This window comes from Melospiza melodia, chromosome 6, assembly GCF_035770615.1.
Source record: "Melospiza melodia melodia isolate bMelMel2 chromosome 6, bMelMel2.pri, whole genome shotgun sequence".
Taxonomy (NCBI): domain Eukaryota; kingdom Metazoa; phylum Chordata; class Aves; order Passeriformes; family Passerellidae; genus Melospiza; species Melospiza melodia.
This window is the reverse complement of record NC_086199.1, coordinates 27,376,480-27,389,787: the sequence shown is the minus strand read 5'-3', so window position 1 is coordinate 27,389,787 and position 13,308 is coordinate 27,376,480. Positions and strand designations below refer to the sequence as shown.

Sequence of the window (13,308 nt, the reverse complement as noted above, 5' to 3'; positions counted from 1 at the left end):
AACTGTATGATCTTCAATTCCAAATAATTTTCAAATAATAAGGGTATTATTTCTACAAATATTTTCATTTGAATGAGTCAATATTGAAGTTTTAGTTTTGTTCACATTAGGTGTGATGCTAGTAAAATCATCTGAATATAAATAGTGCGCTGGCTGATAGAATCACATTTTCTCTCCTACTTTGCTTTTGCTGTTGCAAAGAAATAGGCAGCTTTAACTCACATCACTCATTAGACAAAAAGCAGGTTTGCATCTCTGGGACACTGAAAACTGCAGAGCTAAGTCTTCACATATTTCCATTTCTCAGGAGTGGTGATGCCATGTTACTTGCACCCTTCATACACTCTTATTACACTCTGATAGGGAGTATAGAAAATACTTTTTAAAGATACAATGTTTATGTGCCAGCAAGAATTTGTGAGCAGTTTCGATCTGGGAAAAACACTGGTGGGATACAGAAAAGGATTGAGACCTGGTGAGATCCAAAGGCAGGGTGGAAAGGATGTGGACTGTGCTGTAAGTAGAAGGCAAATTTGGAGTAGAAACAGCATGGCAGAGGGCAGGGCAGGGCTGAAGCTCTGGTTTGTTAAACAAGGTAAGTGAAGCCACGCACAAGGATTCAGTTTTATGCTGCTGGACCAAGCAGTACAAAGAATGTGAAGAGAGCTGCAGCTACCATCAGCTATCCAAACTCCATTGGGAAAAACTGCTGCAGATCTAGGGCTGGCAGTCAAGATTTTGGCCTGCAGGAGATCAATTCTGTTCTCTTGTGAGACTAATGAAAACCATTGTGAAGGGGCTGGACTACATGATCTTTAAAAGGTCCCTTCCAACTTAAACACTTTGTGATTTTCTATGCTGTATCTCCCGAAGCAGTACTCAGATGCAGGGGGCCTCAGATGTGCAATCCCAGTCCTGATGACATATCACATCAACATATTAAAAAAAAAAATTAAAAAAAAAAATCAGGATTCCTTCATTTAGAAAAGGTTAGGAATTTAGGTGCTTAACTGTAATTCCCATGCAGGTGTTTGGAATTTTACATTAAATAGTAGTTAACACCATTCAAAACTCATCCTTCCCACTTAGTTTTATTTAGTTTTATTAAACTGCTGTCCTAAATAAAGTGAAATCCCTTTTTGTACATGATAACTTCCAGGAAGAGCTACAACCTACAGCCATGCTTTGGTTAGGACACATGCCTGAACATTCCCTGCCACAAGATCTTTCCTGGGTAAACTCTCCACTCACAGGCTATTTTATAACAGAAAGGAGCATGACTTCCTTTGTCAGGGGCAATATGTCTCAGTCTTACAAGGAAACTCAGGCCAGTGTCTCTGATTCTGTTTACAAATTTTCTGCACCTCAAATTTTGCACCATGCACAAATCTTAGGCATTTAGGTCCTCTCTTTACCATGAATTACTATGTGTATTCATCCCTTGACAGCATGGCTATTTCTAGCTCTGGCAAGTGCAGTACATGAAAAGCAGGTATACAGTCTAGGACTGAAGGCCAGTAAACTGCAGCCAGACCTGCAAACCTGTAGTAAAGGCCTTCTACTTTATATCCTTAAGCAGAATGCAAAATTGGTCTCAGAAGTCAACCAACTTTTATTATCACTGCAAAACTATTAATATTGCATTGGCCAGGAACAAGAAAAACTCAAAAGAAAGACCATCCTAACATTCTTAAGAGAAAATAGTCACTTTAAAAGTACTATGCCTTTTAAAATCAATGCCAATAAAGAGCTATGCAGAAACGAGCCAAAATCATTTGCATCAAAAGTCAACAATTACAGTTCTCTACAACTTACAAAGCAATTTTGAAGTGGGAAGAGAGAAAGAACAGGGTTGGATTTTTTGGCACATTAGTATAGTCTCATCAGAACAGCAGATTCTCCAATAAATATTTTAATTACTTCCATTTGCCTTTCATATTAGTGTTGTCACGTGAGCTTTCCCTTCTATCAGGCATGGCCCCATAAAATACAGAATTTCTACCTTCCCTGTTCTGAAGAAAAGCAGGAACAACTGCTTATGCCTTGCTTTGTCCTTATGGGGCAATTCTCAATATCACTACATAGCTCCACCAATTTTGTCAAGAGTTTCCTTCCTTTCATTAGCTTGAAGGGTAAGTCAGGTCCAGAAAGTATCAAAGCCACAAAAATGACAGAAAATTTCTCTGTTCCATGCAAGTGTCACAGAAGGCCTGAGCACTGTCAAAGGCAATCAACTTTATTCTTAAGTAAACTGCCTGGAAACTGGGACTTAAATCCACAGCTTAATAAAATCAATGGTTCTGGTTTGGCCCTAGGACAGTAAACAAAAGTGGTATTTTTGGGAAGTGGAAGCAGAACGTGGCTGACTATCTTGTGATCACCTGTCACCCAAACAGAGACACAAAACACATGGAAACTTCCAGCAAACAGTTTAGAACTGAAGTGTGAGCCACTTCTCCATCATATAAGTCTACTAACTGCAGCGGGCATTCTTCTGCCCTCATTGGCCTCAAAAATTTTGCCTCTAGCTTCAGCTGAATGAAGAATAGGTTCTGAAAATTTGCTGCCTATGATTAAATCCCAGGATTTAATCTCTGCTTTGAAACAAATGACCATTTTAAATTTAATCTCATTAGGATCAAAATTTCCTTTCCTTCCAAACAATCAAGTCTAGTTAGTGAAGTGTCCTTGATCATAAGCTGTTTTCATGAAATTAAGGGTATTTATTTACATTCACCTGCATCTATACACAAGCAAATATCGTGTCCTATTTGTCTCTGCATTCCACGCCCAGAGCAGTTGCCTGTGAACAGCAGCAGGGTCAGGATGGTGAAGGGCAGGGTTAGGGTTTGCCACAGGCACAAGGAGCAGGTAGCATCACTCCCCACTGCCAAGCAGCTCCTGGGAGCCCAAACAGACCCTCAGCCCCAGGCTAGAACTGAACCTACAGCTGAACTTCACACTGGACCAGTTCCTAGGGCACCAGCATGGGAATCCTGCACTGCTGTTTTTGCTAGCAAATGTTAACTAAACTTTTCCAACCTTTGCTGAGGTCAGATATGGCCTTTACTACTTAACAGCAATTGGAGTATGGCAGAATGTAAGCAAAGGGATATAAAACTGTTTTTCTGCCCTGGTGGATGTGATCAGATTACAAGTATGATAAACAATTATCTGCCAAATAATACAAGTTAGAGACAACAAAAAGTCAAAAGATTGAGAAAAAAACTGGCAAGATTTAGGAAAATACTTTAAATTAGATGGGAAAATTACAAAAATTACTAACTTAGCACCACTTGGAAAGCTTTGATAAGTTCCAAATCAAACAAGCTATATAATCAAAATAGTGTTTTTTTCAAATGAAAAGCAAATTCACTATTATGTAGTTTCTGAAATTCCGTTGACACCCTTGGGTATTTTAAGAATACTTGTTCAGAAAAGGCAGATGCAAAAACAGCTTTCCCTCATCTAAACACTCTAAATTAGCTGAGATACACTAACTTGTTGAACTAATTCTGGTGAGGACTAGGAGCCAGTTCAGGAAAAAACCCAGACCTGTCTGGCACAGCACGTTGGTAGCAAATATATCAACAAGGAATTTACTCCCCGATGGTCAGATTTGCTCAAAAGAGAACAGAGACCAGACTAACACAAACAATTAGGAGAAAGTGACCAAGATCAGTTGCTTCTGTTAAACCCAAATATCTGCCAAAAAAGGTTTCTGTCAGAATATAATGCATTTGTACCATGGAAACTGCCAGGTGTTAGGTCAGTCAAACTGGGGAAAATATTTCTCGCTGCTAAGAAATTCTTCTGTATAGCTGTCAGATAAATCTTTACAGAAAACTGTTTATTAAGACTAGCAGAGTCAGTCACCTGGGTTACCTCAGGCAAGAGAGACACACCAGTAATTCAGGAAGCCAACACACAGCTCCTGGTTTTGCCAACATCTACCCTAGTAATGAGGACGTATCAGTATTTTAAAAAGACTTGCTATTGTTAAGGTGCAATAGTATTTCTAACACCAGAAAACTCCAGCAGAGGGAAAAACCTCAGGCTACCAGCCAGTCCACCAAAAGTACAGGGAATGTAAGACAGAGCTGGGATTCAGACTCCAACACAGCACCAGTGCATGCAGAGCAGCTGCAGGCCCTTCCAAGAGCTTCTGCTTTTAAGCCCCTGCCCCCAGCTGCCCACAAATGAAAAAAACAGATACCCATCCATTTCAAGGTACAAAAGAGTAACTAGAAAGACACCTGAAACAATAGAAAAAAAAGGTGCTTAACAAAGGCAATGAGGCCAGTCACCACAAAGTCACTGAAGAATATCATCACCTTGGGCAGCCCTCCTTTCATAAAGGAAAACCACTTCTCCTTGGCCAGCTGCTGTGCATGAGCAAAACCCCAGCAGCCATCAGGCATGGTCTGGGAAGTGCCCAGATGGTCACTCCAGGCACACCAGGATCAGTGACAGCTTCCCAACAGCCACATGGCAAGCCAAGGTGAGATGGAGACAAGCCTCAGGGAACACCTCAAGGATATGTGACCAACAGTGGACAAACGAGCAGCTCTCCCTCTGCCAACACCATGGTGTCTGAAGGCACAGAGGGCAAAACCTCTCCCGCCCTGCCTCTCCTCAGCTTGCTGAGGGGCTCCTGCAGCCCTGCTCTGTGCCCAGCCAGAAGTGGCCATCACAGCCTGGCTGGCCCCAGCAGCTCCCTCTACCCATTGCAGGTGGGCCACAAGACTGCACCGAGCTTATGAAGTCATCCTCTCAACTCCAGTCACCTGGAACACGACATGATCTCCCAGGAGAAGGAGATAACAGGGAGGACTAAAAAGAAAGGCTGCTGTTTTATATTATCAACTCAAAGTTCATTGCTATATTAAAAATTAAAAACAAACCAATGCATTTTTATGACATTTTAAAGTTGTTGTAGCTTGAACTACTTATTTTTAAAAATCTGTTACTAATTTAATCTGCACAAGACTCAAGGGTGTACATTCTCAAAGTACCAACAGAGCACGTTTGAAAATGGAACACTCTTAAACACTTGCTCATCTCAGAAGTAGCATTTCAAAACAATTCTGAAGCTATCTGCTTTTGTTATTTCTTTTTTTAAAACTTCTTAGAGGCAGAACATAAGTACGTATATATGTGTGTGTGTGTGTATATATATATATATGCATGTATACACACACTCACTCATGCACTGCAGTGACAAACTGAGTGATGTGCTCAACACACCTGAGGGATGGGATACCAGCCAGAGGGACCTGGACAAGCTGGAGAAGTGGGCCCATGGGAATCTCCTGAGGTTTAACAAGAGCAGGTGCTGGTGTCAGTGTTGTATTTTAATTATCATGTAATTTAGTTAGTGTATACCCATACAATACAAACTAGTAAAAACTTTTTACTAGTTATCTCCAGAAATTGTTAAAAAATACTTCCAAAATAAAAGCACAGCAACCATGGGAGCTCCTGTAAAGTGACATGGGATCCCATCCAAAGGGTCCTGGACAAGCTCCAGGAGGGGGTCCATGGCAATCTCCTGAGGTTTAACAAGAGCAGGGGCTGGTGCTGCTCCTGGGTTGGGGCACGCCCCGGTCTCAGCACAGGCTGGGGATGAGCAGCCCCAGGGCAGCCTGCCCAGAGGGACCTGGGGGTGCTGCTGGCTGAGAGGCTGCACATGAGGCACCATGGGCACTGCCAGCCCAGAGAGCCAAACGTGTCCTGGGCTGCAGCCAGAGCAGCGTGGGCAGCAGGGCCAGGGAGGGGATTCTGCCCCTCTGCTCTGCTCTGCTGAGAGCCACTGCAGGGCTGCACCAGCTCTGGGTGCCAGCACAGCAGGGACAGGGAGCTGCTGCAGTGACTCCAGAGGAGGGCCTTGAAGACGATGAAAGGGATGGAGAGTCTCAAGAGTCTCAAGAGTCTCAAGAGTGTTGGGACTGGCCAACCTGGAAAAGAGCAGGCTTTGGGCTAACCTAATGGTGGCCTTCCAGTAGTTGAAGGGAGCTTGTAAGAAAGCCAGAGAGGGACTTTCTATAAGAGCATGTGGTGACAGGACAAGGGAAAACTGCTTCAAACTTCAAAGAGAACAGGTTAAATTGGATACTAGAAAATAATTCTTTACTGTGAGGGTGGTGACTGACTGGCACATAGGCTGTCCAGAGGTGTGGATGCCCCATCCCTGGAAGCGTTGAGAGCCAGGCTGGATGGGGCCATTAAAAACCTTTTTCATGGAATCTGCCCATGTCCATGTTGAGGGCACAGGCTTGAACTAGATGATTTTCAATGTCCCTTCCATCCCAGGCCTTTCTACGAGTCTATGACACCAAACTGAACAAAAATGCAAGGAATCAGCGCTGTGTGAGCAAGGGGCTTTCCACTGATGCGAAATGGGAAGTGCTGGAGCAGAGTGTAATCAGTTCCAAAGTAAATTAAAGCACATAATAAGAAGAGCATGCCTTGACAGAGCACGCTATCAGTTTCAAAATAAATTAGCATACAATATGTGAAACACATGGCCACTGATAGTGCAACTTCAAGTCCAGTTTTTCCACTTGGTAAACCTACCAATTTTCTCCTGGCAAATAAATTTGTCCTTAGTATTTCTAAATTATGGAAGATTCTTAACCAGGGCTTGTTACATTCTTTTTCATGTGTATTCACTACTTATGTGGACAGCATACTACTGTTTATGCTGGAGTGAGCTACAGTCACCACTGATCTGCTTAAAACAGTTCCCACAATAAAAAGCAAGATGGAGACTAAGTCTGTTAACACAGACTTATCAATCACACCCTAAATGCTACAGGTATTGATAAACACATTCAGATATCTTTCCATTCGGGTTCTGAGCACCAGTCCTTTGGGTCTCACAAAAGAGAAGTAAATCCTTTCATAAGCTGAGGTGGTTTTGCTAAATAACACCATTTCTTTGAGCACTATCATCTTTCATCTTCCCCATCACCAGTACTATAGCTCTTCCATTTTCAAAAACTCAAACCCAACAAATAAAGGTTTCAGCATGGTACACCCCACAATAAATAAACTAAGAGGTATTAGAAATTATTGGTAATATTCAGTAACTGATGCCTCACTACAGCACTTGATCCACTGTGCATTAGTGAACTAAGATAATTGTTAAGATTTCAATTAAGGAAAATAAGCAAATATTTCGGTTTTTATCATTTCAATTTTAATACAATTAAAAAAAAGGTAAATGTTATGCATGGTAATGTTTATTAAACAATCACATTTTATTTAAGCATTAAAATGCAGCAGTCTGGAAAAGCTGCCAGAAACAATGTTTGGCTTCAGAAAAGGCGATTATTAAATTACTTCCAATAAAATTCAAATACTCTCTTGTCTGTTGATTAGTTGAATGCTTTAGACTGGAAAGAACAAAAAGTGCAAATCAGCTGAATGTTACTTTCAAAAGTAAAGTCTTAGTGTCCTACAAGCAATTACTGGAAGGCCTCACCTCAATCTTCATGATAAAGGACAAAATTCTCCAATTCCTACACAATTATAATTTACTGTAACATTTCAAGCAATGCAACATTATTACTAAAACAAAATTAATTCCAAAATATAACTGCCTATCATGAGCACCTCTTTCCTTTTTTTTTTTTTTTTTGGTTCTAATTTGCTTGACATGAGATGGCATGAAATACATTCTTACTGGAAAACTGGAAACTTACATGGAACAATGCAGTTAAACCACTTATAGGAACATGTTCTAGTTTTAGTTAACTCATATCTAAACATACTACTTTACACAAAAATATTCATATTGTGGTATTCTGTTTCTGCTGATAGCTTTGAGCAAAGTGACTCATCACAGAATAGGTAAATGTTGACCTTCAGTTTAGTTTTTTGTTCATCAGCTTTACAGGAGGACTTGGAAAGAAATGGACAGAGGTAAAATACATGGGCAAACGTTAGGCATTTTGAAATTAGTTGGTTTTTTTTTTATAATTCAACACAACTATTCAGTGGCAGTTTGAAATAAAAACAGAGTACCTTTCTGGCTCCTAATCACTTCAGATTCACCTCATATGCAAAGATAATGAAAAAACACTGAGATTATCATCTTAGAAGGGCTGTAAGAACACACCAGCAATTTTCGATTTGTTCTTGTAAAATTTTTTTAAACACTGTGGAAACATGTTCTTATATGTGGGTACTGCTGCTTGAAACTGAACAGTTGCTCAACATCCAGACAACTATTACAATCTTGCAAAAGCAAAGCAGCTTATAAGCATAATAAACAAATGGTCATTTTGCTAAAATTGAGACCTAATTTAGTAATTTGTAGAATGACTCTTTCAAACTGTGCAACACAAAATAATGTAGCCAACAGTAACATACAGGTACACCATTTAATATTTATTATATGCATTTTATATACATTATTTTTCAACAGCTGTACTTTTGCTATGCGGTACAATCTTAAAAATTTGCTGATTCATAGTTTGTAAAACAGAAACCTTACAAAACTCATCAAAACTCGCAAACTGATCAGAAAAGTTTTGTGGAAGACTAGAAAAAATACTTTTTTGTATTAATCATGCATTACACAAACAAAATTTTTAGTTACACCATAAACTGAAGCACTTCTGAAAAATAAAATAAAAGCAGGGAGTAACTAGTCAAAACACAGCAGATTTATGAATCTTGAATTAACTACTTTTGTATTCTATTTGAAATGCAAATAAAAATAATTTTCACTCCAAAGGTTCTGAAACAAGATTGTTTTTTTGGAATCAACTCCACTCCAGGTACTTGTAACCAGAGGAAAAAGAATTTCTTGGTTTGCAACTTCAGAATTATCAAATGTCCCATTTTCTCATCTATTTTAGACTGTTCAAAGAGTGTCATAACAGATATACAGGGCCCTTTAACACACTACATAAAAGGATATAAAGACCAACAAAAAGTGAAATAAATAACAATAGGCCATTAGCAAGATGGGTAATCCTTGATAAATAAATTCGTAAATACAGTAAGATGTACAAAATATCACATAGTGATAGGATGCCAAGATTAATTTTTTTAAGAGTTCATTTAGGGGTGTTAACCCCTCTGTGTTTCATTTGAACACATTTTACAGTCCTTTATTTATGAAGACAGTTATGCGATGATGATGAATTAGCATCCTTAAGCAAGGACTTAGCTGAGCTGTATTAGGCAAAAGAAGGGAAGATTGTGGTTACACGGCAGCGGGTCAGTGAGATCTCTGTGTTTTAGGGTTCTATAATGCAGAAAAACATTATCAATACAATCTTGAGCACTGTTGTGACAGGCTAAATATATAAAAAGACTTATAAAAACTAGAATTTTATCCAAACATTTTGTGCAACTAATGCTAAAATATTTTAAGTTAAATTTCCTTTTCTTTAAAGCAAAATAAAAGTTTAAAAGGGGAATCTGTGGCATTCAACTGATAAACAGAAGATTACTAAGAGATGAAAAGAAAGCTACTCTTGGAGCTCACTTCCCCCCACAAGAGCACCACATTCCTAACCCTAAGGCAGCACACAGAGTCCAAAATAAAAGTCTTTTGTAAGATCAGACTCCACGTTTGCTTAAAGACACCTAAAGAACAGACATACGCTCAGTTCATATCCAGTCAAGGCTACAAATACTGGTTTTCTTTTTTGTATTTGTCCCCACCCCCCCAAATACAGTAATTACAGTTAAATGAATGAGCCTGACATTGTTCAGGATGTGGTGACTTTTCACCAACTTCTACCTGCCCCACTTAAGAGCCTTCACCCAGGCAGATCAGATGTAGTGTCTTATTGGTAACCTTATAATTGATGGCAGTGACGCATTCCCTCTTTTTTGTCCAAACAGACCTGCTGTTATGATGCAGGTTTGTTCTGCTATGTCACACAAATACTTTGGCAAGGGCATCAGCTCCTGCACTGGCAATATATGCTTTTGATGGATGAAATGCTACATCATAAATTGATTCATCCAGCTTTTTCCTATGAGCTGTTATTTCTTGCACACATGTCTTGCTGTCCAAATTCCACAACCTAATGGAACAATCATGGCCTGTTTAGGAAAGAAAGAAAGGAAAAATAAAAGATTATATTTGTCAGAAATGTAGTGCATCATAAATGCATAATTTATATTAAAACATATAGAATGTGAAAAAAAACAACCCTTACTTCCAGACATTAAATAGATTCCATTAGGATCTACAGCTAGGCTTGTGACAGCATCCAAGTGAGCAACCATAGAATGGATCATTTTACCTAAAAGAAAAATAAACAGTGAATTTCCTGTGAAGTATTGTTTATTTAAAAATCATCAATCCATCGCCCTTAAACACAATATAAGACAACATGCTTATTTAGAGTCCAGTAATATTTGAATAATTCTATTCCATTAGAAATTACAAAGTTTCAACTGCGGACTCTTATATAAACATAAGGGCAAATGACACACAACTCTCAAAAAGGTATTCCCATTGTAAACAATCTTTATCCACTTGGCATCTTTATTGGCAGCAACAACAGTGAAGACCTAAAATGACTAAATGAGAACCTTTATCTCTTAAATGTCCTAATAACTGCCCCAGTAGGAGAGTCTTGATGAAGCTTTATAAAATGAGACTTACTGAGCCATATCAATGGTCCATCTATCTCTGTCATTGCTAGGAGAGAAAAATAAGGCAACTATAGGTGATACTTGCCCAAAATACTCTCCAGCTTCTAACAATTAACTGTTTGGTTATGTCCAGAACAGTTAACTCTGCATTCAAGTACTCTTAATGCAAGTACTCCTAATTTCTTTAAGTTGACTTCTGTTCCTGGACTCCTGATAACATCTTTTAGCACCTCATGATGCTTTTTGGAAAGAGTTCCAGAATGTTTAACTGCACAGAAGAATCACTGCCTCTCTCCTGTTTTGAGTCTGCCACCTGTTGGGGATTAGCAACTGAACCTCAGTTCATGTGTTGAAAAAGAGGGCAAATAAATCCCTGTAAGACCATGACCAACACGAAGAACATAAATCAGCTTTGTTCAGTTGCTCTTCTTCCTGAAGAATCTCAGACTATTCAGTTTCTAAGATTCTTCCTGAAGAAGCTAAAAGCTACTGAAGATCTTTGATCATCTCTGAAACATATTAACTTGGCTATATCCCCTTTGATGTAAGGGAGACTTCATTCAAAGTATTCATGCAAAGGTATTAACAATGTCCACTTTTGCCTTTTATTCCTTTCCCTCCTAATAGGCATTTTGCTATTCTGACTGCTAAGAAACAAAGCAGTATTTTTATCTAACCTCTTATTATAACTGAGGTTTTACTTTAAATAAGAACAGTTGGCCTAGTGATTATTATTTTATACTACAATGTTTATTTTTCCTTACATGTATAATTTCACATTTATCCACATGGAATTTAATTTGCCTGCTTTTATGTCTTTTAAGATCTCCAGTTCTTTGTCAGCCTTCATGTTTAATAACCTGAATTACCGAATGTCAGTTAACTGCCAATATACTGCTCCCTGTTCTGATGACTCACTATGCTGAAATATTGCTCATCACTCCAGATCCACAGATACTTTATTCCACAAACAGACCATTTACTTCTACCCTCTGATTCCTGTCACTGACCCAATTATTTCTTCATGCAGATTTTTTTTCCTTATTCTTTGTTTCTTTGAAGTAATAAATCTTAATTTCAGCAACACCAGTGTAATGCATTTAATGACCACAATTCAAATACATACATTCATGGCAGGTGCAAAGTAGAAAACATGTCCAGCTTTTTGCTTTAGAAAACAAAAACCCCAGGAATCTACTGGGGTTTGCCATCTCCTACTGGGACCAAACCAAACACACTTCAAACAGGTGTTTTGCACATGCTTACTTAAAGTGAGTTTGATTTTTTTTTCCTTCCAACTTTGATAGGTACCATGTAGGAAGTGACAGGTAATTTCACAAATAAGAAGTTTGTCCTTACAATTATTTTAATGTTTTTGTCACAACAGACAGTGCAGCTTTCTCCTATAGCCTTCCTTACCCTCTTTCTTCCAGATCCTTTTCTATTTTATAAACCTTATCAACAACTTAAGTATAACACAGGATTTTATTACCACAATGAATTTAGGGATATTTCTTGCCCTAATAGGTACTAAGTGATCTTTTTTACTACTAAGAATTGAAAAACATAACTGACACATGCTTAGAGTTAAAAGCATGGAAAGGAAAGCAGACATATTCTATAAATCAGGAAAGCTTTAAATTAAAGACCACTTTCTCGTCCCTCATAACTATCTCTGCTTGTTTTGAGAGTGTTTTCTGACTTCTGAAGTCACAATTGCAACAGGTATCACTATTTCCCAGGGAATGTGCTGAAAAGGTTTAATCTTAGAAATACCAAAAGTTCTGTTTTACATAAGACTAAATCAGTGGTAAGTTTTCTACAAACAGATTCTCCCTACATCATCCAGATTTTTTAAAACATATTCATACAGACAAATTAGGTTTTCTTTATCCTTACCCGTTTTGTTGTCAAAAAATTTGATGTGTCTATCTTCATGTGCTGTAATAGTTACAGGAAGTGTGGGATGACTTACTACCTTGTTAATATGATTATTTGATTGTACACCTGAAAATAAAAGAATATTCATCTGCCTTAAAGAAAATGTTAAAGTTAAAACGACAGTATTTTAGCATTACACTTAAGATTAGCATATTATTTAACATTATGTAAGTATTATCTTAGGACCAATGGATCTCCTAAGAAATAAAGCTTCTTGCTTCACAGGATGGGGCAAAGTGAGGTAGACTCTAGCCATGGTACTGTAAGGTTAAAGCTTACAAGTAGTTTTCACCCATGAGAGATTATTGAGAGATAAAACCCAGCAAGTACTGCAGGGCAGCACTAGCCAAGTGGAAACAAACTGTAGCATGAGTAATGTATGTTTAGCACACAGCTCTTACACCTCTGCATCAAAAAATATTTAGTCTGGGGGTGAAGACAGAAGCACAGAGTGGTTTGGGTTGGGAGGGACACCTACTAGACCAGAGAATCCAAGAAACTGAAGTCAACCTAACACTCTTAGATTCTGTCAGATACATTTGTGACTTCAACTTAAACAATGAATGGCTAAAATCTCTTTAGAAGTCTACAGGATACTCTTTTTACAAAACTATCTTGGTATCTTAATTTCTGTGCTTAATTTTTCTTAAAACCATTTAAAAGTCTCTCTTCAAACTAGAAAAGGTAGTTCTCCAAATCATGATGTTCCTTCTCACTTCAACGTCAGGCTTTGCAAAAGGT

General features: G+C 38.4%; 1 protein-coding gene across 5 annotated transcripts in view; it reads right to left on the bottom strand.

The window, feature by feature from the left end:
• Positions 1-8,373: 8,373 nt before the first annotated feature.
• Positions 8,374-13,308, bottom strand: part of STRN3 (striatin 3) — a 58,981-nt gene continuing 54,046 nt past the window's right edge. For all 5 annotated transcript variants that reach the window (XM_063160429.1, XM_063160433.1, XM_063160432.1 and 2 more), the window contains 3 exons: positions 12,526-12,633; positions 10,185-10,271; positions 8,374-10,068 (listed from right to left, as the gene is read on the bottom strand). In XM_063160429.1, coding sequence (XP_063016499.1) covers positions 9,899-10,068; positions 10,185-10,271; positions 12,526-12,633 — 365 coding nt within the window. In that variant the 3' untranslated portion in view covers positions 8,374-9,898. The remainder of the gene's footprint in view (positions 10,069-10,184; positions 10,272-12,525; positions 12,634-13,308) is intronic.